Source organism: Sus scrofa, chromosome 3 (genome assembly GCF_000003025.6).
Source record: "Sus scrofa isolate TJ Tabasco breed Duroc chromosome 3, Sscrofa11.1, whole genome shotgun sequence".
Classification (NCBI taxonomy): Eukaryota; Metazoa; Chordata; class Mammalia; order Artiodactyla; family Suidae; genus Sus; species Sus scrofa.
In genome coordinates this window covers 42,165,020-42,192,978 of record NC_010445.4, presented here as the reverse complement: position 1 = coordinate 42,192,978, position 27,959 = coordinate 42,165,020, and the positions used below count along the sequence as shown (strand labels likewise).

At 38.2% G+C, this 27,959-nt stretch overlaps 2 protein-coding genes across 7 annotated transcripts in view; one reads left to right on the top strand and one right to left on the bottom strand.

Annotated features, from left to right (window-relative positions):
• The window catches only part of CENPP (centromere protein P), a 256,672-nt gene that overhangs the window by 116,767 nt on the left and 111,946 nt on the right, over positions 1 to 27,959 (bottom strand). Inside the window, exon 6 of one of the 5 annotated variants that reach the window (XR_002342147.1) lies at positions 12,088 to 12,196. The gene's annotated coding sequence lies outside the window, so the exon portion shown is untranslated. 5 annotated transcript variants of the gene reach the window in all.
• ASPN (asporin) lies at positions 77 to 27,426 on the top strand. Of its 2 annotated transcripts, XM_005662248.3 has the most exons (9): positions 77 to 379; positions 8,003 to 8,083; positions 9,106 to 9,378; positions 11,315 to 11,427; positions 15,340 to 15,553; positions 16,885 to 16,995; positions 22,112 to 22,205; positions 22,603 to 22,741; positions 25,964 to 27,426. In XM_005662248.3, exons 3-9 carry the CDS (start codon positions 9,135 to 9,137, stop codon positions 26,159 to 26,161), a joined length of 1,113 nt encoding a protein of 370 aa, XP_005662305.1. In that variant the 5' UTR covers positions 77 to 379; positions 8,003 to 8,083; positions 9,106 to 9,134; the 3' UTR covers positions 26,162 to 27,426.

The window sequence follows — 27,959 nt, the reverse complement described above, 5'->3', positions numbered from 1 at the left end:
GACTTTGAATGCACTTTCAATGGCCAGTTGCCATGAATTATTAAACCGTCTTTTTTTTCTTCAGAACCTTCCAGTAGACGTCTAGAGCTTAGCTAGAAGTCTTGGCTAGGATACAAACAGTGATGGAAAACACATGAGCAGTAACAAGTTTTAATCTCCCTTCTCAGTACTAACATGGGCTAATCTGTGGAAGCAGCTTATTCCAGTGTCACCCAGGGTGCAGCCACACCAGGCTCTGCAGAGGGTGTTTTTCTTTTAACTGTAACACCTTTTCATCTTTTCTTCTTAAATAGTACCTGAGAACATTTACATTGTAGATAAGTAGTAAGTACATGGTGGAAAATTCTACTTTCAAGAGGACTTACTCTCTTCTTATAAGGTATGTTTTCAGGTCTTTTTTTCATGTACTAGTTACAGTTATTTTAGTTAATACTAAGGGGACATTTATGTTATTAACATAAATGATTGTAAACCGTATAATAAAGTCTAAAGTTTATCTGTATAATTTCTTAAAAATTAGCACTTAAATACATACCTAAAATTACTCTAGCTTTTATGTTTTATATATAAGGGATTTTTTTTTCAATATAATTGTGCCTTTTTAAAATAGCTAAATGATAACCTGTCATTATGCTTTACCATAAAAGTTAACATGTTTGATTTGAAAATCATTTAAACAAACATCTTGTGAATACGTTCTTTTAAGAAAATAATATTACCTTAACTAATTAATGGTAAGAAAGTTTGGGGATATCACAAATACATTAAGTGAAAAGAGTAAAAATGCGAAGCTCTGATATTTTCTGAGATATTTTTAAAATATGAGTCATACAAATGTTTTTACTGATAAACCTTAACAGTTATATTTTTCCTTGATAAATGTCTTGCTTATTCTTACGGAATGAAATGGCACTGGACAGTTAAAATGTAAATCCATATAACTCCAAGAAAGGATATTCATCAGTAATAGTTTAACCAACCCTATATCCAATATGAAAAGATTCTTTTTACAAAATCCAGCCAGAATTTAAAACAAAGATTTCCTCTGTCCTCTCCTAAAGTAAATTTTTAATTAAATCTTAGATTTAAAAAAACTAAACAATGTATTTGATATTCTACTCCCTCATAAGCTAAATAGAGCACAGCATTCTTTCTTGTTAATTTATTCAGAAGTGTGGCAGCCATAAACAGTAGCTACATGGTATAGGATTAAGTCACAGAGAAATCTGAGGGGTCTACATCTCTCTAAAAATTAAAAAATCCCACCAAGAATCAAGTTTTTTGTTTTTTTTTTTTTAAATTCATAAGCCCACACACATGTAAAGCATCTTGATGTTTTCTTAGTATTTAGCAATACAGGGTAGTAACAGAAAGAGGAGGGGTATGCAGTGCTGTGTTACAATCACTACATTAAAAAAGAATATTCAGATTGGGTCACTTTGCTGTACAGCAGAAATTGGCACAACAGAGTAAATCAATATAATAAAAAATAAAAAAATTTAAAAAAGAATATTCAGATATCTGATCTGAGGTTTGAGACAAAACAGATTCACTTTACAAGCACAAGTTTTAAGGAAGCAAAGGAAACATTAGAAAAATGAAGAGGCAGGAGTTTTCTTGTTTTTTAAACATAGCAGCTAGGATGCTAGACATATTGAAAAACTGATGAACGAAACATATTAAAGGAAAAGCAGCCAGCAAGTTCTTCCTCAGCTGCTATTTATACTTTCAAGGTAAAGTTAATTATTTCTTTAAGAAAAGTATAGTCTTTAAAAGTGTCAGTTTCCATGACCAAGTACTGTGAATAGGTTTCCAAACGCATGTTTGGATGTTAAATTTACTTGTTCACTTACAAGGCTGTGCCTTAATCACACCTGGATTCCTTTTGTGAATACACAGAGCATGCCATATCAGATTTACATACTGAACTACTACTGTACCAGTGAATCGATAGGAATATTTCAGCCAAGGGAGAAAAGTTCCAAGCGGACCTTTAAGCATAGGATATAAAAGCACAGTGACTTATTTTCCTAATAATAGTGTCTGAGAGGAAATACCATTTCACTTAGACAAATTTTCCATTCTGAGTTTGTGGAATATTTAAGCGGAAAATAGGACCTTATACAAATTCAGAAAGACACTTCTCAGCCACATTTCCAGTCCTGAGAACTTGGCCAGCCCTCTTGCCCTGAACTCTCTTGAGGAGAGTCTGGTTACTGTCTGGAAGTCACTGTGGGAATAAGACCCATTTAGACGAGGCCAAGCAGAAGGGAGGACGACGCAGGGGCGTGAAGGCCAGCCTTGGCTTCTTCCGCTCTGAAAGAGCGCACAGCAACAACGTCTCAAAGCCCCTCCTGGCTCTGGAGTGCCATGGTTTATTAATAACAGCAGTAGCACTGAAATAATATTTCAAATATTCAGAGCAAGAGAAACTTGAAACCAAAATTCAAAGCTTTCCATGAGTAAGGAACTCTGGCAAAACTGGTCTAAATCAGGGAAATACTGAGTTTTCCAAGGAATAAGACATAAATATTTGTAAAGTTTTTAAAAATAACACAAGCTACATACTGTCAAAACTAATCAGTTAAGAGCTTGAGCCATATTAATAAACCCACAATTTTATTATTTATTTTTAATTTTTTTTGGTCTTTTTGCCTTTTCTAGGGCCGCTCCCACGGCATATGGAGGTTCCCAGGCTAGGGGTCTAATCGGAGCTGTAGCCACCGGCCTACGCCAGAGCCACAGCAACATGGGATCCGAGCCGCGTCTGTGACCTACACCACAGCTCAGGGCAATGCCGGATTGTTAACCCACTGAGCAAGGCCAGGGATCGAACCCTCAACCTCATGGTTCCTAGTTGGATTTGTTAACCACTGAGCCACTACAGGAACTCCTAAACTCACAATTTTAAAGTAAGACAAACAACTAAAAGTCATATCACTTAAATAAGAAACAATATTCTCTCACTCTTCCTGAATAACAGGGAAAAAACATTGCTATATAGTGTTCCCTCCTGGACATTCCAGTATTTTTCTGATAAAAAATGGCTTAACTAGAACAGGGCAAGGTTCAGAGTCCCTAATCACTTGTATTTTATCAAGACTTTGTCATCTCAAATGAAGGGCATAAATGGTGAATTTCTCATGGGATCAAGTTTCTCCTAGCTTCTCCTTTCAAGTAACCAGGATAAGACAATGCAAAGACTCAATTATTACTCATATGGCTAACAGAAGACAGAAGTAGCACAGAGAGAACAATGTGCCAGAAGGAACTTTTGGTCTCAATATAAAGAATTTCCTGTCAGCCACAGATGGACAGCAGTGGAAATGGATGCCTCTTGAGGAGGTGTGCTCCCTGAGTCCTCTCACTGGAGTCAGCCAAATAGAGAACAGACTTGCCATCTGATTCACAATGTTCTGGAGGCATCTTCAACGCTGGGAGGGAGTTTCAACGAAATGACATGTGCTGCTTCTGCTTGTCTCCTCTCTTACTCACCAGGGAAGGGCACAGGAAGGCGTGACAGGTGGCTGCTCATACTAGCAAGCAGCTGGAAAGCTTTCCAACTACTACAGACAAGCCACTGCCTAACCTAGCAGGCCAGAGTCTCCATTACATCTAAGGCAATCTCTTCCTGACCCCAGAGATAGGCTTGATCAGCAGCCCTTTGGGGAAGGGACATGGAGAGAATCAGGAACAAGTCCCCCAGTGCTGGGTTTCCTTCTCCTTCACCTGTGCAACGGCCTCTGACGCATCCTCTCGGCTCTGCTCCTCATACCAGTATCCCTCTAAGTCTGCCTCGACCACTCTGCTCCTCTTCATCCTCACCTGCATCCCACTTCAGGTCACAGGGCAACATGACTGCAGCAGGAAATGGGGTTTGCAGAAGGGGCAAAGGCCCACAGGAAAAGCCATGGCGTCCTGTTCCTGCCTTGCCACTTCGGATCTCTCCCATATTCCTGTTGTTATACGCAATTTCTAAAGCTGTTTGGTTTTCTTAGATCTGTATTTCTGGGATATTATGTGTTCGATAGGTTTTTCTGGTCTAGACAGGGAACCTATAGGCCATATATCTCTTAGTTTCTTTTTTTTTTTTTTTTTTTTTTTTTTTTTTTTTTTTTTTTAAACATATGGGGGAGACTGCTACTGTAGAGTTCTGAGAGTGGTCTTTTGCTTTTTTTTTTTTTTTTTTTTGTTTTTTGTTTTGTTTTGTTTTGTTTTGTTATTTCTTGGGCCGCTTCCGCGGCATATGGAGATTCCCAGGCTAGGGGTCTAATCGGAGCCGTAGCCACCAGCCTACGCTAGAGCCACAGCAACGAGGGATCTGAGCCGCGTCTGCAACCTACACCACAGCTCGCGGCAACGCCGGATTCTTAACCCACTGAGCAAGGCCAGGGATCGAACCCGCAACCTCATGGTTCCTAGTCGGATTCGTTAACCACTGCGCCACGATGGGAACTCCTATCTCTTAGTTTCTACAACCAACCAACTCACAAATACTAAACTCTTTATCTCCCATGGACCACAGTAAATGGTGCTAGGCCTTAAGAAATTGCAGCTCCAAATATTTTAAAGGTAGGTACTGTTGGAGTTCGCTGGTGGCCTAGTGGTTAAGTATTGTCACTGCTGTGGCTCCTGTTTGATCCTTGGCCCAACAACTTCCACATGCCGAGGGTGTGGCCAAAAAAAAAAAGAAAAAAAGAAAGGTAGGCACTATTGGTTGACTTTTGAGGGAGCAGCACCTAGGAAACCTTTCAGTACTGTCTAATGCTACAGAAATGGTAAGAAATGGTAAGAAAAGGCAAACGTATAAGGGGGGATAGAGCAAAAATAACTTTGTTGTAAATTGCTCTTATAAATATTTAAAATGCAAAACAATAATAAAAAATACGCGATAGACAAGAAAATTATCCTTTACTCATAATCCCAATATCCCTCTTGTTAGGTTTGTATATTTTATTTCAATCTTTTTTTGTGTATGTATGTTTTTTATCAATGTCTTTATTTCTATTGACCTGCAACAGTAAACTGAGGGCTGTAAGTAGGCAGACTTAAGGTGAAGAACTTTATTTTCAGAGCCTGGGAACTACACATCTGGAGAGTCTTCTAAAATGTTAGAGCCACATTTGACACTGGTCACCTGCAGTTTAGTTCTATTTACTACCTTTACTTTTCAGTTTTCCTATGAGTGCATCGGACATTCAAGTATTAACTTTAACAACAATCCCACACTTATCTGAGAGTAGTGGATGAGGAGCTATAGCTTTGTTTTCTGAGCAAAGAAATGAGAGAAGTGGACAGGGAGGGGCATCTCCATTGAAAGCATCCAAACATGTTCTATTTCACAGATTTTTGCCCCTTAACACTGTGCCTGGTACACAGTGGGAACTTGGTAAATGCCCAGTGAAAAACTTCAGCAACTTTAAAGAAAGGCAGACTTAGAACCTCCAATGACATCTACTTCAATAACATCTCTGCCAGAATCCAAGTCAGGGGCTGCAATGGAAGTAGAAGATGGAGCTGCAAGACGAAACAACACTAAAGAATAAATTGTTACCAGGGAAAAGCTTTAGCTAAGGATCACGAGCTAAATTAGCTTGAGAATGAAAGTTTTAGAAGTTGAGGCAAGACAGGACACCAAGCATTAAGGAGCCAGGAACCGCACAGGTCGAGAAACGCAATGAAGCAGTTAGGTAGGCAGCCAAGAAGGAGAAATGATGTGCCAAAGTGACGCTGGAAATGAAGTTTAATTGACCAAAACCAGGTGCCCATGTCAGGACTCCCCAGGCTAGCTGATGGAAGCTACTGGGCCTTGAGTGGCCAGCATGATATCTCTCTGTACCAGACAAACCTGACCATACCACCACTCCCATTCCCACCCTGCAAAAGATGTGAGTGCACCCCTTTATGTACAGATGTTTACCAGATAGCAACATGTGGGCTGGCTGGAAAAGAAGAGATGATAGAGGCTACTAGATAAAAGAAGATAAAAGAGAATGTTCCCATGAGGGCTGCAGCAGAAGATGCAAAGAATGGATTGGGACACATGAGCTGACATGAGTTCTAGTTCCATTCGGTCAAACAAAGAGAACTCAGTGGAAAGATGAGTAAGAAAGACTAGCCTTGGGGAAGCCACTGAAGCTCTTTCCTCCTATTCCTCCATTCCTTCTGGTTAATGTGAGAGATGTGTTTAGAATAAACTCTGAATTGACAATTCCATAAGGCAGTGAAGAGATGGGATTCTGAACTGGTTCTGAAGTGGGATTCAGAATAAGGTTATAAAAATACAAAAAGCTTTTGTTGTCCTGTGTCCTGTAATGTCCCCTTTCCTAGCATAACTGAGTGTGAGTTATCACAGGGAAACCCTCACGTATTGGGCTGGTGATGTCCAGCCACCCAGTGGGCAAAATATTCATGTTGCCCTACAGATTTCTAAGAGTTAAATAATGCTAATTATCAGGTTAACCACTGATGACAGCAGCATTTTTAAAAACTTTCTCTGATGATTAAATGATACACACATATATTTAAAAAGAGATATAGAAATATATATGAATATTTAAATTAAGTTAAACAATTCATTCCTGATTCTTAAGTCCAGAAAAAGCCAGGCTGTGGAGAGACATTAAAGCTGATTTTTGGGAGTTCCCGTTGTGGCTCAGTGGAAACAAAACTCAATAATATCCATGGAGAAGTGGGTTCAATTCCTGGCCTTGCTCAATAGGTTAAGGATCCGGCGTTGCCATGAGCTGTGGTGTAGGGTGTGGGTTGCAGATGTAGCTGGGATCCCGCGTGGCTGTGGCTGTGGTGTAGGCCGGCAGCTGGAGCTCTGATTCAACCTCTAGCCTGGGAACTTCCATATGCTGTGGGTACAACACTAAAAAGCAAAAATAAATAAATTAAGTTGACTTTTGGGTTCTAGAAAATTGTAAGAAGCTGGCATAATTCACGGATTTGGGAGGTAGGGGGCTAGGTCTTCCTGAGGATTGACCAATTCTGACTCTGGAAGCCTTTTGTGACTAAGATGCCGTCTGGTGCTCAGGAACAGCAGGCCAGCTGCACTGCTGGTGACTTGGCTAGGTGGGGAATCCCTCTTGCCAAGATACAGCCTCACTAACAGGTGTTATGTGCAGCCAACTGCATGCCCCAAAGGGAAGAGAGGTGTGAGTCTGTCTTAGATGATATCACAATGCTTTTTATTTTTGAAAATTACAAAGAATATATGTTTCATAATTGATGGTTAAAAAACCATGATAAAACATATCTGTGGAAATATCCACCATCAGATGATAACAAACCTACTTTCAAAAGGGTCTCACTAGTACATTCCAGTTTTGGGCTTAAAAATACACACACACACACACACACACACACATACACAGAAAACTGAAAGCAACCGCCCCCGCAACCCCCGCACCTTCCCTACCTCTCCCAAAACTAAACAGACAGAATTCATGGAAAGATGAGTAAGAAAGACTAGTTGGACCTCGGATGCTTTGGATCAGGTACTAGACAATGGAAACAGACTGGAAGGAAGAAATCCAATAACACTGTGGAAAAGGTAATCAACTCTGAGAGTGAGTCTGGGGAGGGTGGTGGGAGAGAAGTTAAAGAAAATTTCCAGGAGTTCCCATTGTGTCTCAATGGTTGACGAATCCAACTAGGAACCATGAGATTGCGGGTTTGACCCCTGGCCTTGCTCAGTGGGTTAAGGATCTGGCGTTGCAGTGAGCTGTGGTGTAGGGTGCAGATGTGGCTCGGATCTGGCATTGCTGTGGGCTCTGGCGTAGGCCGGCGGCTACAGCTGCGATAAGACCCCTAGTCTGGGAACCTCCATATGCCACGGGTGCAGCCCTAGGAAAAACAAAAAAAGAAAAAAAGAAAATTCCAGATGTTGTACTAAGGGGACATGAAGGATTTATTTAACATACATATTAAGGCAATGGAAGGATTTTAGGAATACAGAGTATGATAACCTGGTTTTGTTTTTAAAAACATTTCTTAGGAGTTCCCATTGTGGCTCAGCAGTAACGAAGCCAACTAGTCCATGAGGACGCAGGTTCGATCCCTGGCACTACTCAGTAGGGTAAGCATCTGGCATTGCTGATAAGCTGCTCTGTAGGTCACAGATGCGGCTTGGATCTTGCGGCTGTGGCTGTGGCATATGTAGGCCAGCAGCTATAGCTCTGATTCGACCCCTAGCCTGGGAACTTCCATAGACGTGAGTATGACCCTAAAAAAGGAAAAAACAAACAAACAAGAACAGTTATTAGTTTCCTAACTATAAATGTAGTTTACTGCTCAATATAGAAATTTTTAAAAAAAGACACAAGTAATTCATGAGTCTATTAACCAGATATTATCATCAATTAGGAATATTTGTGTCAGGTTTTTGGTGTTTGTTTTTAAGTATACTATGTATAGATTTTTTTGTATTTTCTTTTATTTAAAAAAACAGTATATCATACTTTTAAATATCTTTGCAAACACCTTGTGGGTTCTAAAGTATTTCATGGAATAAATATACCCTATCTTAGTCCAGTATTTCCCTTTAATCATTAGTATTATCTTTAATTTTTTTTCTATTATATATAATTCTATGATGAACATCTTTATGCACATTAAACTTGTTTCCTGAGGCTAGATGCCAAAAAGTAGAATTGTTAGATGAAAAATAAAGATACTTATAAAGTTCCAATGCTGAATCGCTTTACAAAACTTAAAAAACTTACTCTTGCACTAGTAACAAATAAGAATTGCATTTCACTGTACTCTTGCCAGCTCTGAGAAATATACAGATGCAGGAATTGTACCTATTTTTTTTTTCCCTTTATTAGGGCCACACCCGAAGCACATGGAAGTTCCCAGGCTAGGGGTCAAAGCTGCCAGCATATACCACAGCCAAAGCAATGCCAGATCTGAGTCATGTCTGTGACCTACATCACAGTTTAAAACAACGCCAGATCCTTAACCCAATGAGCAAGGCCAGGGGTCGAACCTGCATCCTCATGGATACTAGTTGGGCTTATTTCTGCTGAGCCGAGCCACAACGGGAATTCCAGAATTGTATCTATTTAAACTTTAACATGATCTTCCATGTCTACTTAGTTCTAGATTGGCCCGCTACACAAGACAACATGAAGGAGTATGTGCTCCTACTGTTCTTGACTTTGTGCTCTGCCAAACCCTTATTTCGCCCTTCATACATGACACTAAAGAATATGATGCTGAAGGACATGGAAGAAGAAGGTGATGATGATGACGACAACTCTCTTTTCCCAACAAGAGAGCCAATTAACCCCTTCTTCCCATTCGATCTGTTTCCAACATGTCCGTTTGGATGCCAATGCTACTCGAGAGTTGTACACTGTTCTGATCTAGGTAAGAACACACATCAACTTGTTTTGAAGAATAATGTTCTGACAAAATTTAAAGGATAGGGAAAGACTTCACTGAAATTTCAAAAATCAGCTGATTGTAAAAGAATTTTTCTTATCACTCTTTTTCCCTCAGGAAATGAAATTCTTTTCAGAGCTTCTGACTTCATCAAGTGTAGGGTAGGGAAAGGTTTGTCAAAGTCTGCTATTGGGTCCTGTCTACAGAACCTCTAGCTTCCTATAAGACCTTCCTCTTCATTTTCTAAAACCAAAGTTATCTCCTCACAAAACTGCTGCTATCTTGGTGACCCATCAAGTTACCCCGCCTCTTCTTTCTCCGTCTTCCTTCCTCCCTCCCTTCCTCCCCCCTCATTCCTATGTCAAATTTCTTAAAATAGTTGTCAATTTTAAAGTTTAAAGAGGAAATTACTAAGGGCTGTCAAGTGAGGTGTTAATATTCACAACATTTCAATATCAAATTCTTCAGTTTGGCCTGTCAAGTATAACACTATTCTTCAGGAGTACGGACGGCTCCACTGAAAGTACAGCAATATCTGAAACTCACTTTCTTTCTTTTTTCTTTTTATAGCTGCTCCTGCGGCATATGGAATTTCCCAGGTTAGGGGTCGAATCAGAGCTATAGCTGCTGGCCTGCGCCACAGCCAGGGCAACACTGGATCCTTAACCCACTGAATGAGGCCAGGGATTGAACCTGCATTCTCACGGACACTCTGTCAGGTTCTTAACTCACTGAGCCACAATGGGAATGCCTGAAACCCACTTTAAAATACACAAAAATGGAGTTCTCTTGTGACACAGTGTGCTAAGGATCTGGCATTATTAGTGCGGTAGCAAACTAGAGTTGCTGCTGTGGTGTGGGTTCGATCCCTGGCCAGGGAACTTTCATAAGCTACAAGTGTGGACAAATACATAAATAAATAAAAATAAAAAGATAGATGGATAGATGGACAGTAAGTACAGAATAGTAAAATGTTGATGAGAATGAGAATATGAGTTTTCATGACAAAATTCTCTTCACTTTTCCATATGTTTAAACATTTCAAAAATAAAATGTTGGCGAAAACCAAGAAGGCTCCATGCATGTCAAGCATAACTATCAGAGGTCCTGGTAATTTCCTGCCGCTTTAAGAGAGAAAAAACACACTTAGTCTTCAAATAATTAATTAATATTTACTATGACCGTACACAAAAAGATAGCTGTGGCTGCTGAGATGATAGAAAAGAAAGCTACTATTCTACCTGCAAAGAGAAATGGTAACTAATGGATGGGCCCAGGTACCATCAAACTAGAGTACATGGCTGGAAAAGAACTAAGGCTCTGAGTGATGAATTCAGTAAAGGTATACTGCACGCCTAGATGTTAATGACATGTTATGGATGAATAAATTTTTGTACAGCAATAATGTACAACAAATTAAAGGAGCTCACTATTAAAGGAAACTGGTTGTAAAATTTTTGGTAGGGTACATAAAAATAACCTAATTTATCTATTTTCTAAGTGCAACTATCTACATGTTGATGCTTCTTCAAATGATCAAAACACACAGGCTCCAATTTAGCACTATAACAGCCTGAACATTTGCAAAAAACATTAATATTCTTTAGTCAAAAGTGCAACAGCAGATCTTTCTCAGCTTAGGTCTCCTTCTTGCAGTCATATTAGCACTTATTTCCATTTAATGTCACCTTGCAGCAGACTAAAGAGTGATAGCTAGACCCAGCTAGACATCTTGTAAAAATAAACTTACCTGATGAGCTCTTTAGGCCTTTCCAAAGAACAATGTTTTTGTCATAGGTTACATGTTAAGTCATCTGTTACTTAATGACAACCATGAATTTTTTAAAAAGCATATTCTATCATAACTGCAATCTCATCTTTAGCTTGTAACATATATGCAACACATTTGTTTATTTCTCAGGTTTGTCCTCTGTCCCAAGCAACATTCCATTTGATACTCGAATGGTTGACCTTCAAAACAATAAAATTAAGGAAATCAAAGAAAATGATTTTAAAGGACTCACCTCACTTTATGTAAGACTATAAGTTCATATTTTTAAATATTTAAGTGAAAAATCTCTACATTGCTAAAATGACTACTTGTATTGATAATTTGCATAAACAAGTCTTCCTTTTCTGTGTGTGATGAATGACAAAATCCCTGTTATTCAGCAGTGTTCTAGTTAATGAAAAATTATAGATCTAATAATTTATAATTATATATTAATAATTTAATTCAACTGATGTTTACTGAACAATAGCTAGGTAAAAGGAAGTGAGCTACGAATTGAAGTAAATGGTCTTTAGATTTGCTTGTGATCTATTTAGGTAATCTCGTTACTATATACTAAAATAATGAGACTATGATTATCTACAGCGTACAATGTAAGAAAAGTGGTACCCAAACCCACTGACTTATTTTAAGACACCACAAAACTCTAACAGCAGCACATGCCATAAACGCAATTGACTAAATATACTTGTATGGCTTTTCTTTTCTAGACCTCTAAAGATGAAAAAGAACTTTTCCTTACTATATTCATTAATATTTTAATTTTCTAAGGTTTAAAAGATTCTCATTTCTCTATTTAACAGTTTAAGCTTATAGATTTTAGCAGATAAAATTTCTACTTTCAACTGATATTGTGTTTGGGGGAGAGCCTGATTCCACAGCGCCACAGCCGTAGGTATCACCTTTTTCCCTCCGAGTGGTGTTAGAGTGGGATGTCCTCTTTTCTGCATTAGGCTGTGGTGGAAGGCAGCACCGCTTTTCCAGGCCATTTCTCCACATTCTCATGCTGTGCTGGAGAGACGAAATGCAAACCTCTCATGCAAAAGGCAGTGACAGCATAGAAGGAAAAGGCAGAGAAACATCATGACAACAGCAGTCTCTTGCTGTTACCAAGCAGGCTTATTCTCTTCCTATATCTGAGAGGCTTGAGGCTACCCCACCTGCAGAAACCCTGCCGAAGCATCCCCCAGGCAGAAAAAGGGGACAACCGTGTCCTATTATGAAACTTGTGCCTCTTTGGCAGCTGGATGATTATGTTCTCTGCACCACCCAGGGTGCTTTATACTTAAGCTCTCTTGCTCAATTCTCCTGCCAAGGCTGTCTGGCAAGGAGCAGAGCCCAGAGGGCGCCCAGGTCATGCTCCCTGCAAAGCCAAACTCTTTCCTGCACTGCCAGGAGGCTGGGCTCATGGAGCCTTGACTGTTCCTTCCCTCTCAAACGCACCATGTAGATTTGGTAATAAGGCTCCATACATAATAAAGCTTCCATGTTAAAACGAAAAAACAAAAACAAACGGAAGAGCACACATTTACCTCAGAACTGAGGCCTCACTTAAATATTAAGACCATCAGAAAGAGCACAACAGATTCTACACCAAGGATCCATACAGTCCACCCCACTAACTTCAGATCATAGAAACTTTTAAGAGAATGGCAAGGCCATTATTCCACCCACAGAAGTTGGAAATATAGCCTACGAATGCTTCTACCATTTCTTCAACCTATATTTAGCTATATAACCACAAGAATAGTTAATGTCATATTTGATACCGAAATCATGGATAATTTTCAATTTGTCATATAATTTTATTACATTTTAGGAATGTTACAGAGACTTAGTCCACATGCACTCTTGTTATTTATTAAGAAATGAGAATCTAAAAGGTGTGAGGTGCTGTCTTAGGCCTGCTTAATTTTCCTTCAGTCAATTTTTATATGGCATTGTGTTGGAAGTGAGTTTTCTGAAGTTAGTGAGTCCTGGGCTGAAATTTTGGTCCTAACAGAAGTAGAGGCATTGGCAAAGTGTCTTTACTTCTCTAAGCCTGACCTTCTTCAGCTGTACGAGAGGTGTAATAATAGCATGGAATTCAAAATGGTTACTTAGACTAGTGAATGCATATAAGGTGCTCAGAGTCCAACTGTTAACTACTATTGCCACCATCATACTGCTTCCAGACTGGCCAATGTATGAATGTAAAGCACCTTTTAAAGCACACACTTTATACTTGAATTGTGAGCATAGTGTATACATGAAAACATTTATTTAATTATAGTATCATCTGATATAGTGCTTGTCTTTGAAGAAAATCAAAACTTTAATATATTCTATAAATTCTCTGTACTATGTTTTAGCTGCTGGTTTGGCACTCTGGCTCTTACAGAAAGGACAACCAGCATTAGGAAATGATTGAGATCATTACACACACACACACTCCCCAGTTCATCTCTAGGCAGTTATTACAGGCACACTCGTCATGAAGACTTACTGTCCTACCTCTGAAAGACTATACTTTTCTCATCCTCTGTCCTTACATGTACCACATTGTTTAGGGCTCTGTGACCACTACTTTTGGAATTTCCAAAGCCAACATTGAAAGCATTGCTTAACTGCAGACACTATTTTGTCCTTTTATACATCTCTGACAACTGCATGTCTTAACCAGAGGGAAAAAACAAAACCGCATTCATGATGGTTGCATCTAACTGAGGCACATATTCCCTTTGGGGTTCCTCACAGTGGCAGCCCCCAGGAAGTGCTCACAAGAGTACGGAGGGCAGAGGGGCGGGGGTGCGGAGGAGACAAGTCCTTTCTCTCCACGGTGCAGATTTCCTCATCGCTAAGAGGAGACAGATAATTCTGGCTAAATTTACCTCATGGGGTTGAGTGGGGATTTGCCAACTTGTGAAACCTCTCTTGTCCCCTCATATTTTCAATATAACCAAAGGAAAAGAAAACAAATTCTAAATTGGTAGCACACAGAAAGGGGTAATATTTTACCGGTTGGTAACAAAATGCAGTTTAAATTCTTCTTCTAGGCTTAACCTCTCGGTTGAAATTGTTAAGAGAAGTGCTATGTCTGAAAGCAGGGTAAGAAAAGGGCCTGCAGTGAGGCTAGTAAACACAACAATAAAGGAAGTGTTAGCATATTTCTATTTTTTTTTTTTTTTCTGTGAAACAACATGAATGATGCCAGAAAGGCAAATTAAGTCAGTCTGGAAACAATGGAAAGATTGTTATAGAAAGGAACTTGGGACAAACTCATAAAAGGAGAGAACCTAGCACTTCTCCCTGAAAGAGAGGATCCAGATTAGCAGAGAGGGGTAAAAAGTCCTAGGAATGCTAGGCCATCACCCTTGGGAAACATTGAAAATTCTTTCTGCAATACCTGGCAGGTTCTGAAAATAGTTATTTGGATGACTAGCAAGCCTTCATTACCAAGGGCTTTCCCAGTTTTGGTTCTGAAGTTTCCACCTCCCAGCAGACCTAGACAGCTATAGCCAGAACCCTGGACATGTCACAGAGGCCCTGGCTGTAGGGAACACAGATGCAGGCAGCTACAAACACTTTTTAACTCTCTCGGGTTGTGTCTCCTCTGAAGGGTAGTGTCACACTGCACTGAGAAATAGCCACAGATCTGAGAAGGGATTAGGTCATTCCTCAGAACTCACTACCACCTCCCCAGTACCTAAAATATGCCAGAATGCTGAGGGCACTTTGCAGAGTTTATTCCTATAAGACTCTATTCTGGGGAAAATGGTAAATGTTAGGAAATAAGGCAGAGTGAGGTTTTAACAGTAGATAAAATCATGCAAAAATGTTTTTGGTGTGTACTGAGCTTAATTTTGTAGAGTGAACAGATTTTAAGATAAGAGAAAGATAATACCATCCATTATTTCCATGAAGAGAAATGGGAGAGGGTAGCCTGAACCACATGTCAAAGACAAACCAAAGGCATGACACCAACTGTTAAAGCTTTGTACTGTTCCAACTTATTAGCAATTTTTTTTTTTAGACTAGGCTGGAGAATGATTTATGTGTTAATAAAGTATATGAATAACACAATTTGCATTGATTTTCATGAGTGACTAATCACTGTAGAATTATTGGTAAATCAAATCCACTTCCTGTTATGGTATGACTTTTTCTTTATCTAGGCTTTGATTCTGAACAACAACAAGTTAACAAAGATTCACCCAAAGGCATTTCTAACCACAAAGAAGTTGCGAAGGCTTTATCTGTCCCACAATCAACTAAGTGAAATACCACTTAATCTTCCCAAATCATTAGCAGAACTCAGAATTCATGAAAATAAAGTTAAGAAAATACAAAAGGAGACATTCAAAGGAATGAATGCTTTACATGTTCTAGGTAAGTTTTTGCAAATAAATAGGACCTTTTGAAATTATAAGCAACATGCTGATGTAGAGATCTTCAACAAATTTAAGACTGATAATTTCCAAAATTAATTTTCTGAATCTAATAAGGCTTACATGCACAAGCTATTCATAAATCAATTAAATTTATAGCACTTAAAGAAATATGCCTTTTGTAATAGAAACACACTCATGCACTCTCAAGAATCCCCTCTGAGACACCTAAGGCGGTTTCTGTTTTCTGACTGCACTCTAGTTGCTTAAAATCAACAGATTTTATTTAACTTAAAGGTAGCATTTTTAATATATTGTACAAACTACTCAAATACATCCTACAAAATTAATTCAGATATTACTTGGAATGTACATATAACTTTTTTACTCTACACTTTAAAATTACCGTGATAAGACATTTTTTATTTTTATTATTTTTTTTTGTCTTTTTTTTTTTTTTTTTTTTTTTTTGCTATTTCTTGGGCTGCTCCCTCGGCATATGGAGGTTCCCAGGCTAGGGGTCTAATCAGAGCTGAAGCCACCGGCCTAGGCCAGAGCCACAGCAACGCGGGATCCGAGCCGTGTCTGCAACCTACACTACAGCTCATGGCAACGCCGGATCCTCAACCCACTGAGCAAGGGCAGGGACCGAACCCGCAACCTCAGGGTTCCTAGTCGGATTCGTTAACCACTGCGCCACTATGGGAACTTCGACATTTTTTATTGTATAGTTTAGGTTCTATACTATTTTACCTCTAACTGCCATGGTATAACATGCCATCTCCCCTTACAATATCAATTTGAAAATCCTAACCAATATTCTCATACATTTTATTTACTTATTCAATTCAACCAAGTGCCTGGCACTTACCAAAGAGCTTCACTCTCTGGTACTTCCTCAGTTACATTTCTGTGACATAAATAATTTCTAATTGGCTTGTAATTCTAAAAGTTTAGGTAACAAATAAATAAATGTACACTGGAAAAAAAACAAAGATTTTGAATTATATGAAGGATGGTCTTTTTTCCTAGTGTGATATTACGATAACAAAACCTTGATTATGCTGATGGGTGGAAAAGAGTGATAAGGAAGTTAGGGACTTAATAATTTAAAGCAAGAGTGAAGTTGTTATATATGTCAGTCTATGTAATACAAAACAGTCTTTTTCTGAGACTGACAGAGAGTAGACAGACAAAGAAACATATATTGAGTGAAGAAGAGTCTGAACAATAAAGTTCGCACTTAGAATTTTCTTGAGACATGCAACTCTGTATTGTGAGTTTCCTTCATATACAACATATTATGCTAAATTATGTAATTCCCCCCAACAGAAATGAGTGCAAACCCTCTTGATAACAATGGGATTGAACCAGGGGCATTTGAAGGGGTAACAGTGTTCCATATCAGAATTGCAGAAGCAAAACTGACCTCAATTCCTAAAGGTTTGTATTTATACAGTATTTTTCTTAATTGTCATTTAAAAATTATCATTAAATATAATGTTGTAAACTGTACTCATTGTCAAAACTACACTGCAACTAGAATCCTTTTAATCAGTATATCTGGTCAGTGTAGTATGAAATGTAGTATCTTCTCATGTACACAAAGAGCCACATATAGTGTTTCTGTTTTGTTTTCTTTCTTTCTGTTTATTGCTGCACCTACAGCATATGGAAGTTCTTGGGCTAGAGGTCAAATTGAAGCTGTGGCTGCAGGCCTATGCCATAGCAAGCAGCACTGGATCCAAGCTGCATCTACAACCTATGCTGCAGCTTATGGTAATGCCAGATCCTTAACCCACTGAGCAAGGCCAGGGATTGAACCCATATCCTCATGGGCACTATGCCAGGTTCTTAACCCACTGAGCCACAAGAGGTTCTCCAGTGCCTTTTTTTTTTTTCTTTTGGTCAGTATGAAACCAGAATCTTTCTTCCCCAGTGAAAACAAACATTAAGAATCAATCAACTTTTTATTTTCTGTCTCCTTCCTGACATTTACTCATCTACACTTGTCATTCTGTGAAGTGTCTGTTAAAGGTAAGAATTCTGTAGAGAATAAAGCAGAGGAAGATGCAGAGAGCTAGAGATGGATCCTGGCTCTGGCAGGGATGGGTGTACACTCTGGGCAAGGCGCTCTACATCCCATTTTTTTCCACGGGGTGCTGTGATTAATGTGCGAATGCACAGAAGAATGTGAAGACAATGTCGGGCACAAGGTAAAAAGCCCACTCATAACATAACCAATACCAGGAGTACCTCGCTCTTTACACTACACATGACCTGAAGCTAGTGCCTCAAAGTAAAATGCTTCTTTTTTTTTTTGTCTTTTTGCTATTTCTTGGGCCGCTCCCACGGCATATGGAGGTTCCCAGGCTAGGGGTCTAATCGGAGCTGTAGCCACTGGCCTACGCCAAAGCCACAGCAACGCGGGATCCAAGCCGCGTCTGCAACCTACACCGCAGCTCACGGCAACGCCGGATCATTAACCCACTGAGCATGGGCAGGGACCGAACCCGCAACCTCATGGTTCCTAGTCGGATTCGTTAACCACTGCGCCACGACAGGAACTCCTAAAATGCTTCTTAAGTTTGCCACTGGAGCAGTTTTTTAACATTGCTTCCAAGCTCCCAGTCTGATGATTAACTAGATAGGATTTGCCTTTCTTTGAACTTAGGTTCAGAGTCCTCCTCCCTGACAAGGTCTCTTTCTCTCCTATGCTAACTACCTGGATCAAAAATAACACCATGATTAATAACATATTTTCCTTTCAAACAGCCCTGTCTTTCAGTATCCATAGTAAAAGCAGCAACAATCTCTTTTCTTCTATTTCATCATAACCCCTTTTCTACTACTCAGCTGATCCAGATTAACAAAACAAACATAAGCTGATAATTTAAAAGATAGTAAAGCTATTATTAATCAAGCAAAGCTACTACTATTAACCAATCTTTCATGTAGGAGAAAAATCATCTAAAGTAAAAGTGGAAAGACAATTTTTTTTTTAATAGCCGCACCCATAGTATACAGAAGTTCCCAGAACAGCAGCAGCTACAATCAGTGACACAGCTGTGGCAATGCCCAATTCTTTAACCCACTGCACCAGGCCGGGGATTGAACCCACATCTGCAACGACTTGAGCTGGGATTCTTATCCCACTGCACAACAGCAGGAACTGCAGACAAATTTTTTAATATAGGAAAAATCAGCTTAATTCAGAACTATAATTAAAAAACATCTTAATTTAGTTTTCCAGGAGGTAGGTGTTTTTCTAGAAGAAACCTAAAATGTTATATTTGCCTTCTAATCTTTAGAACAACAACAAAAACAATACATACTCTACCTAACAAGTTAAATAAAATCCCATTCATATGGTGGAACCTGATACAGAAAGGAGGAACAGGAAGAGGTCCGGACAGGGTAAGGGAAGGTAACTAGTGCTACCCCAGAGCTGTGACTTAGAGGCCTATCACTGCTCTGTATGTTTATACCAGCAGCTTCTTATGCTACAAAACATCCGCAGTACTTGAAGTTTCAAAGTTTATCTTAAAGAGAAAGTTGCACTCCTCATGAAGTTCTCAAGATTCTTCCAAAGCCTAAAGGAGTACTTTGTGTCCTTAGAAATTTAAATTAGAATCAAATTTCTCAGTTTACATAACTACTCTCTCAAGATCCCTATAACATTCAAAAGCCAGGGTTTTTTTGCTTTTATGACTTATCTGCTCAAATGTTAAGGCTGTCTCAATGTTCACTACCCACTGTGATAGGATGAATTAGGCAGAAATTCAAAGGGTTCATACCAGACCTGACGAGTTAACATAAGGAGGGCGAAAAAATGTTTTCCTTCCTAGTCATTTGGAAAATTCTGTCATGCAATAATACTGTATGAAGGGGAGGAGAGACCTGTTTGAAGAAAGGGTAGGAACAGAAATATCTGTATGAAAGTACACTCTGTGTGCTGGCAGTCTTTCAGCTTCTATTTAAATCCATATGACAGAACAGTCCCCTTACATTCTACAAACCCTCATCCAAGTTTTCCTGACTCAAGTTTTCTTTGACTTGCTATATAGCATATAGCAATAAGCTGGCACAGTCTATATTTTTCTAGTGATTTTTGTATATATGATTGATTTGCTCAATTAGTATTCAAGGTCTTTGAAGACAACATTTTCTTTTATATATTGAAGTGAGTATACAGTCATTCTTTTTTTTTTTTTTGTCTTTTTTTGTTGCTATTTCTTGGGCCGCTCCCGCGGCATATGGAGGTTCCCAGGCTAGGGGTTGAATCGGAGCTGTAGCTACTGGCCTACGCCAGAGCCACAGCAACGTGGGATCCGAGCCTCGTCTGCAACCTACATCACAGCTCACGGCAACGCCGGATCATTAACCCACTGAGCAAGGCAGGGACCGAACCCGCAACCTCATGGTTCCTAGTCGGATTCGTTAACCACTGCACCACGACGGGAACTCCACAGTCATTCTATAAATACAATTAAGCTCAACTGATCAGTATTCAAGAAATTTGAACATTCTCAGTTTGTTTGTTTGTTTTGCTTTTTAGGGCTGCACCTGAGGCATATGGAGGTTCCCAGGCTAGGGGTCTAACTGGAGCTACAGCTGCCGGCCTATACCACAGCTCATGGCAATGACAGATCTTAACCCACTGAGCAAGGCCAGGGATCAAACCTGCAACCTCATGGTTCCTAGCCAGATTCACTTCTACTGCACCATGAGGGGAACTCCAACATTCTTAGTTTAGAATTATTTTTCCTGCTCTCTACTTGACTCATTTTTAAAATTCAAAGTACATTCTGAAATCAACATAAATTCAGGCATGATGAGTACTGATATTCATAAGGATTCCTCAATTACCTTCAAAAGTCTTTACTACTAAAAAAGTAAGGAAATATTGTAGCAAGAGTTGAAAAAAAGAATGCTTTTCCTACCTAGCTAACAGGAACACTTGATTAAAAAATAATACCCTATGTGTAGGATTAATACAATGAGATCTGACTGAATTTTCTGGTTAGTCTCTGTCATTCCAGCTTCAGTTAATCTAGGGAGGGCTTGGGTCATAACACCCAGGTGTGAGAAGATGCAAACTTTCACAGGATATCTGACATGTGCCAGGTATGCTGCAGATGCTTCTCTTAATTTCTGCAGAAACTATTATTGCTTATTAAAAAGAATAAGTACTGCAGAGGATCAGACATATCAAATGGGGTGAAAGTCAATGTGCTTGTAATAAAAAAATTCATTAGTCACCCTTGAGCAATGTACTAATTCGTCAGTTGAAAAAAAATCAAGCATTTATGCTGCTTTTTCTATAAAAACTGTATTATAAAGTAACTAAATAATTAAAGAAGGAAAATTCTTTAGAGAAGACTACCACCTAATAAATGCATAAAGAATGTCAAAATCAGAAAATCACCATTTTCCCATTCTTAAGGAAATAATAAACCTAGGTAGCAGTAATCAATGAATGAGAGCTAAGACCATCAGATCAAAGAGTGATTCAATGAATCTAATCTGGTCTCTAGCTCTAACTACCCAGTCATAAGATATAAGGAGGCTAGAGGGCCATGATAAACTATATCATGAGGAAGCCATCAACCAGCCCAATCTACAAACGAGCATATCAAATTAATATCTGAAACAAGTCAGTAGGTAGAAGGAGAAAAAGATGGGAGTGTGTAATAGAAGAAGAGATTTTAAGAGATATAAGACCCAAATCTATTCTGTAAACTTTATTTGGACCCTGACCTGAACAAATCAACTGTAAAACAATTACATCGCTTAGAATATTATAGTGAAGAGTTGTTCACAATTTTGTTAGATGTGATACCCACATGATGGTTATATTAACAAAAAAAAAAAATGACCTTAAGGGTTAGAGATGTATGGTGAAGTTTTTACAGAGGAAATGAAATTATGTCTGAAATTTGATTTTAAACATTCCAACAAAAAATAAATGAATAAATAAAAACAAATCAATAATAAGTCAATAATAAGTAACTACTGGGGTAGGTGAAACAAGATTAGAACAACAGAGGAGTTCCCGTCATGGCGCAGTGGTTAATGAACTCGACTAGGAACCATGAGGTTGCGGGTTCGGTCCCTGGCCTTGCTCAGTGGGTTAAGGATCTGGCGTTGCCCTGAGCTGTGGTGTAGCTGGCAGACGTGGCTTGGACCCCGCGTTGCGGTGGCTCTAGCGTAGGCTGGTGGCTACTGCTCTGATTAGACCCCTAGCCTGGGAGCCTCCATATGCCGCGGGAGCGGCCCAAGAAATGGCAAAAAGACAAAAAAATAAATAAATAAAATTAAATTAAAAAAAAAAGATTAGGACAACAGAGATAATTGTTGAAGCTGGGCAACAGCATGGTGTCTCATAATACTAGTTTCTATTTTCATGTATGTTTGAAACTTTCTATAATAAAAAGTTTAAAAAAACGGCAGATCCCTAAAAACTGCCTAAGTCTATAATGTGAAACTTAACAAGTAAATATATAATCAACAGAGCTTCATCTTAACCTGATCTAACATACATATCTCTTATCACTAGAACTACCTTCAACTTTGTTGGAGCTACATTTAGATTATAATAAAATTTCAACTGTGGAACTGGAGGATTTTAAACGATACAAAGAACTGCAAAGGTAAATATGCCCCAAATCCTAACTTGGAAGTAGTAATCCTTATGATAAAGATATTAATGAAACTTCTTTGAGAATGTGTACAGGGATCTAATCAAGATTAAGGGAGAACCAGGGGAACTGTTCTCATTTTGTCTCGGTAATGGAAGAGGGACACCAAACGGAATGAGAAAAAGGATACTTTTCAATGTCCCTTTTGTTGACTATAGGTTAGATAAAGACTTTTCTGACCATGGAGGAGAAGGCTATTACATCCTGAAATAAGTTATATAAAAGGAAACCATGAAACACATTTCTCTGAACACATAAACAAATATTTCTAACTCTGTTGTGGTATTTTCAGCTAATTGTAACACACTACTATCTTCTTAAGAGTTGATGCATTTTATATCATTTTTAGGCTAGGTCTAGGAAACAACAGAATCACAGATATCGAAAATGGAAGTCTTGCTAACATACCACGAGTGAGAGAAATACACTTGGAAAACAATAAACTAAAAAAAATCCCTTCAGGACTGCAAGAGTTGAAATACCTACAGGTAAAATATTCTACTTGTGTTTTGTAGATATTAGTACTTTTCTTTGTTTTTATGAAGCATATTAGTATCTAAAGCAAAGACCAAGCAAGTAGCAAGGGTTAACTCACACCTAATAACCCTCTTGGTTGCCTGAAGTGTTTTATGCAATAATGGAAGTGTGTTAGAAGACCAGTTTCTATTGCGACCTCAGCTAAAATGCTCAGGTACCCATTCCTATCCCTCGGTTTCTCCTACCGTTGTGGCAAAGGCACAAACATAGCTCATTTCAGGTTTCTGGGGTAGCAGTGCCTCTGTAAAGGCAGGAATGGTCAGGAGAAAATAATCAAGTAGGATTTTATGTCTTTTCATTCATTCTTTCACTCAGGAGGGCAGAGTATGTGGATGAAGTCCCAGGTATTTCACAATCAATGTGGTGCTAGATCAGAAGCATTTATGCTTTTAAAAAATCTCAGGCCATTGTTTAATTATACCACATACTACTCAGCCATAAAAAAGAACAAAATAATGCCACATGCACCAACATGGATGGAACCAGAGACTCTCATACTGAGTAAAGTCAGTCAGAAAGAGAAAGACAAATACCACATGATATCACTTATAACTGGAATCTAATATATGGCACAAATGAACCTTTCCACAGAAAAGAAACTCATGGACTTGGAGAATAGACTTGTGGTTGCCAAGAGGGAGGGGGAGGGAGTGGGGTGGATGGGGAGCTTCTGGTTAACAGATGCAGACTACTTGGAATGGAGTAGCAATGGGACCCTGCTGTGTAGCACTGGAAACTATGTCTAGTCACTGGTGATGGAGCAGGATAATGTGAGCAAAAAGAATGTATACATGTATGGGTTACCATGCTGTACAGCAGAAAAAAAAATAATGGAGAAAAAGAAATCAAATTTTCCAACAACAACAACAACAACAAAAAAACCCATTTTACCAACATTTACAGACTTTATACTTGACTTCCTAATTTTATACTTTTATATTTTAGATAAAAACGGAAGTTTGAAAAAAAATAAGTAAAATTTTAAAAATTTAAAAAAATAAAAATCTCAGGCCAGAATATAGAATCAAAAGTCAGTATTTGGAGCACTGCAGACTCACATTTCTTGTTTTTCACTATTAGAAAACTTTTCCTACTAATCTGGCAACTCTTGACTAGCTGGGAGGGACCACAGAGTTGTTGAAGAATCTGATAAAGCTTCAGATACTCCCAAGAGCAAAAACGAAGACAGTATTTTTCACGTAATTTTAGGAGGTTCACAGATCTCTCTGATTCCTACCTATGGACCTCAAATTAAGAATCCCTACTTAATCTCATTTCACCTTATTCCATTTTTCACAGGTGTTTTCCTTGATATACAATGTCTTCATCTTCCAAGGAAAAACATCTTGAGAATAAAACTGGGCCTTGAGCCACTTGCTTCTAGATTTATTTCTGATTTTTCTTTAAACAAGTTTTGTTCACTTCACAAATAGAAGACTTTGAGATAGAAGTCATCAAAATGGATGGTCATTTCAAGATTACTTTTACTTTTATTTTTTTCAAATGCTGCATTTATTTTTTAAATTTAAATTTAAATTTCTTTCCTTTTATTTATTTTTTAAAAAGATTTTTTTTGAAGTATAGTTGATTTACAATGTTTGGACAATTTCTGCTATACAACAAAGTGATTCTGCTGTACAACAAAGGTATACGTGTACACACATCCATTCTCTTTGAGATTCTTTTCTCATATAGATTATTGCAAAATATTGGATAGAGTTCTCCATGCTATATGGCAGGTCACCACTGGCCAATCATTCCACATACCACAGTGTGCATATTCCACTCCCAAACCTTCAGACCACCCCCTTATCCCAGTCAAATGCTGCATTGAAATGCCAGGTAACCAGTGAGCATGGCCTGAGTCTTTCCTCCCTTAAGCTGTCCCATCTTTGAGTACTTTACTCCGCATGCTGATCTCAGTTTTGGGTACCTTAAATCTACATATACTATTGCTAGCATTTAAAAAAACGAACAGAATTATAACACAAACATAGAAGATCACAAGTCATCAGGATACAACTCGACAAATGTCCACAGAGCAAGCATACCCATGTCTAGCTGTTCTCTTCTCAATGAGGTCAATGCTGTGTGTGGTAACCTACCTTGTGCTCTGCTACTGAACTGCCAGGAAACCATATAAAGTATCTGTCACAATACCCCAAGATAAATAGAGGGTAGCAGGGACTCCAACACGAAACTTAGGGGTTTCAGCAAAGTCTACACTTCTCATGACCAGCTCAGATCAATCTCACCAAGGCAGAATCTACAGGTAACAACAGCCAGAACTGGTATCTTAGCCTTGCCAGCAAAAAGCTCCTTCTTGTTTACATGCCAAAATGCTGTCAGTTAAGAAGACTGTTTTTACGTCCCAGAAATCTCAGTTGCCAAGAAAGACCAAAGAAGGAATTTAAACAGCTGTTAAAGGAAATGAAGACGCCCTATATTATCAATTCTTTCTGAGTAATAATTTGATAGGCCATATCACACAGCCTATAAAATTATTTTGTCCACTGGTGCAAATAAAGATTCAACTATTGATGCTGTAGAACAGATATGTATTTAATTTGTTGAGAGATATATTTTTCTATAAAACTTACAAAAAAGAAGCTCTATTCTTATCTCTTTGATCGTAGAAAATGCTCGCTAATAATTCTTCACATCCATATTGCACATCTAATTCTTAGAGCTTTAAATTTCATTCTTCTGCTCAATTCTAATATTTTAAAAATACATTATTGTAAACATGGCCCTGAAGTAACTATATATATGGACACTCACACTTATTCATCTATCTGTCCATCCATCCATCCATCCATCCATCCATCCATCCATCTATCCACCTATCCATCTATCAAGAGACAGACAGAAAGACAGAGAGAAACAGTGCAGAGTGGAATATGCTGACCACATGTGTGGGCAGGATGCTCTGAGCTTTGGCATAAGTAAGTCCTTTACCACACTTCACACACAGAGCACTTTGTGTATAAAAAAAGGAGCCTGAGTCCTTGTAATAAGTATTTAACAGGCATAAACGAGGAAATATATTTTAAGTGAAATACAAATCAGTGTAAAATAAAGAGATAAACACATGTACAAATGCTGACTATAAACAGAATATCTTCTCTTTACATTGATTGTGTATTTTTAATCCATTCTTTCCCCCACAACAGATAATCTTCCTTCATTCTAATTCAATTACGAAAGTGGGAGTGAATGACTTCTGCCCAACAGTGCCAAAGATGAAGAAGTCTTTATACAGTGCAATAAGTTTATTCAACAACCCGGTGAAGTACTGGGAAGTACAACCTGCAACATTCCGTTGTGTTTTGGGCAGAATGAGTGTTCAGCTTGGAAACTTCAGAAAGTAATAATTAGTAATTAGTGATATCCATTTAACATAAAATTCAAAAATTGTTACATTTGGAATACTTGAACTCTATTAATAATGGTGGTATTATACATATAAGCAATAATCTATTCCCATGTGGTAAGGACATTGATTTACCGTACGACAAAAAATTTCAACAGAATTTTGCAAAAACGATTGATACATCAGGATTAAGAGAAACAAGCATCTGTTGCAGTTTCCTTTTACAAATATATGATTTTGCGTAAGTCTCATGCTTGAACATTCTTTCTCAGTAACAAAAAAATTAAGATATTCAGTATTTAACACTTTGTTATCAAATGCATTTTTTTTTTTTTCTTTTTATGGCCATACTCGTGGCATATGGAAGCTCCTGGGTCAGGGATTGAATCCGAGCCATAGCTGTGACCTATGCCGCAGCTTTAACCCATTACACCAGGCCAGGGATTGAACCCACACCTCTGCAGTGAACCAAACCACTGCAGTCAGATTCTTAACCCACTGTGCCACAGTGGGATCTCCTCAAGTGCATTTTAAAAAGAACTGTACTGTAAATGAAATGCTCGACTTAGCAAAATTTGTGCTCTTTCATTTGCTATTAGAAAAAGAAAATTGGCAAGAACAGTTAAAGAGTACAGTATACTATTCTTATTCTGTCTTTATAACTTTAATTACTGTAATATTTCTAATAATGTTGATTTACTATAATCTTATTCAAATTCTTATGTCTTAGAGCCTGACTGTCTTCATGTTTAAAACTCCTTATAGTAAAATCTTTAGTGTTTATTACCAACTCAACAAATGCTATTCATAATAGCTCTTTTTCAAGTTGTAGCACATGCTTTTCTTTTTAATTATTATTATCTGATTATAAAACCTCTATAGAAATGAACTGTTTATATAAAATCTGTAACTCACACTTTTTATTATCACAGTTATTATAAGCTTTTAACAGTATGTCAATTATTAGGTTGTATAACACTTTCACCTCAATGCTAAGGAATATTTTCAAGATGTCCCTTTGTAGGATCTTGGTTGGAAGAGACTGGATACTATCAATTCTACACCAAACTGTCTTCTTAGGTACGCACAGACTGGATAACTCTGAAAAACACATCTGCCTAATTAAATAGGCACAGCATTGAACAGAACACACAGAAACTAAAAGCTCTGTGTAAAAAGAGTTCTTATATATTTTTTGTTGTTGTTCAACATGAGTAAAGCTAGAAAATAAGGAAAACATTAAAATATTGGTTTGAAATAAAATATTTTTGTGCTTTGGTTTAATTTTTCTTCCCCCACCCAGGAACACAAACTATTTTTCATAAAAAATGGAATTTATATGTAACATTTTATTTTTATTATAGTTGATTTACAGTGTTGTGCCAATTTCTGCACAATACAGTTATATATACTGCACAGTGTTAATGTTTATTCTTAATAACAATACTGAAATATTCCAAGTTATATCTGTGCTAAGATAATCAATCACCTTTATGGTAAATTACCTCCAAAACTAGACTTTAAATAATTTTGGGGGGAGCAGTATATTACAGATATATTAGAAGGGGTTGTGGGTCTGAATGCCCAGGTCAAGGATAGGTACTAGGTTTTGTTCTTCATAGTGATGTAAGGAACTACTAACACTCTAGGCTGGATCATTCTCTGCAGGAGGTGCTAGCCTGTCCTTTGCAGAATGTCTGGCAGTTCCCTGGTCTCTACTCACCAGATGCTAGTAGCACGTGCACCCCTACCCCACAGTCTGACAACCAATAATTTCTCCAAAAAAGGCCAGTGTC

What these genes read in the sequence shown, in the direction of transcription:
- ASPN (XM_005662248.3), top strand. Translation starts at nt 9,135, where the DNA reads ATGAAGGAGTATGTGCTCCTACTGTTCTTGACTTTGTGCTCTGCCAAA. An exon ending in CGATACAAAGAACTGCAAAG is followed by an intron (nt 22,206 to 22,602) that starts GTAAATATGCCC and finishes TATCATTTTTAG; the next exon opens with GCTAGGTCTAGGAAACAACA. An exon ending in AAGAGTTGAAATACCTACAG is followed by an intron (nt 22,742 to 25,963) that starts GTAAAATATTCT and finishes CCCCCACAACAG; the next exon opens with ATAATCTTCCTTCATTCTAA.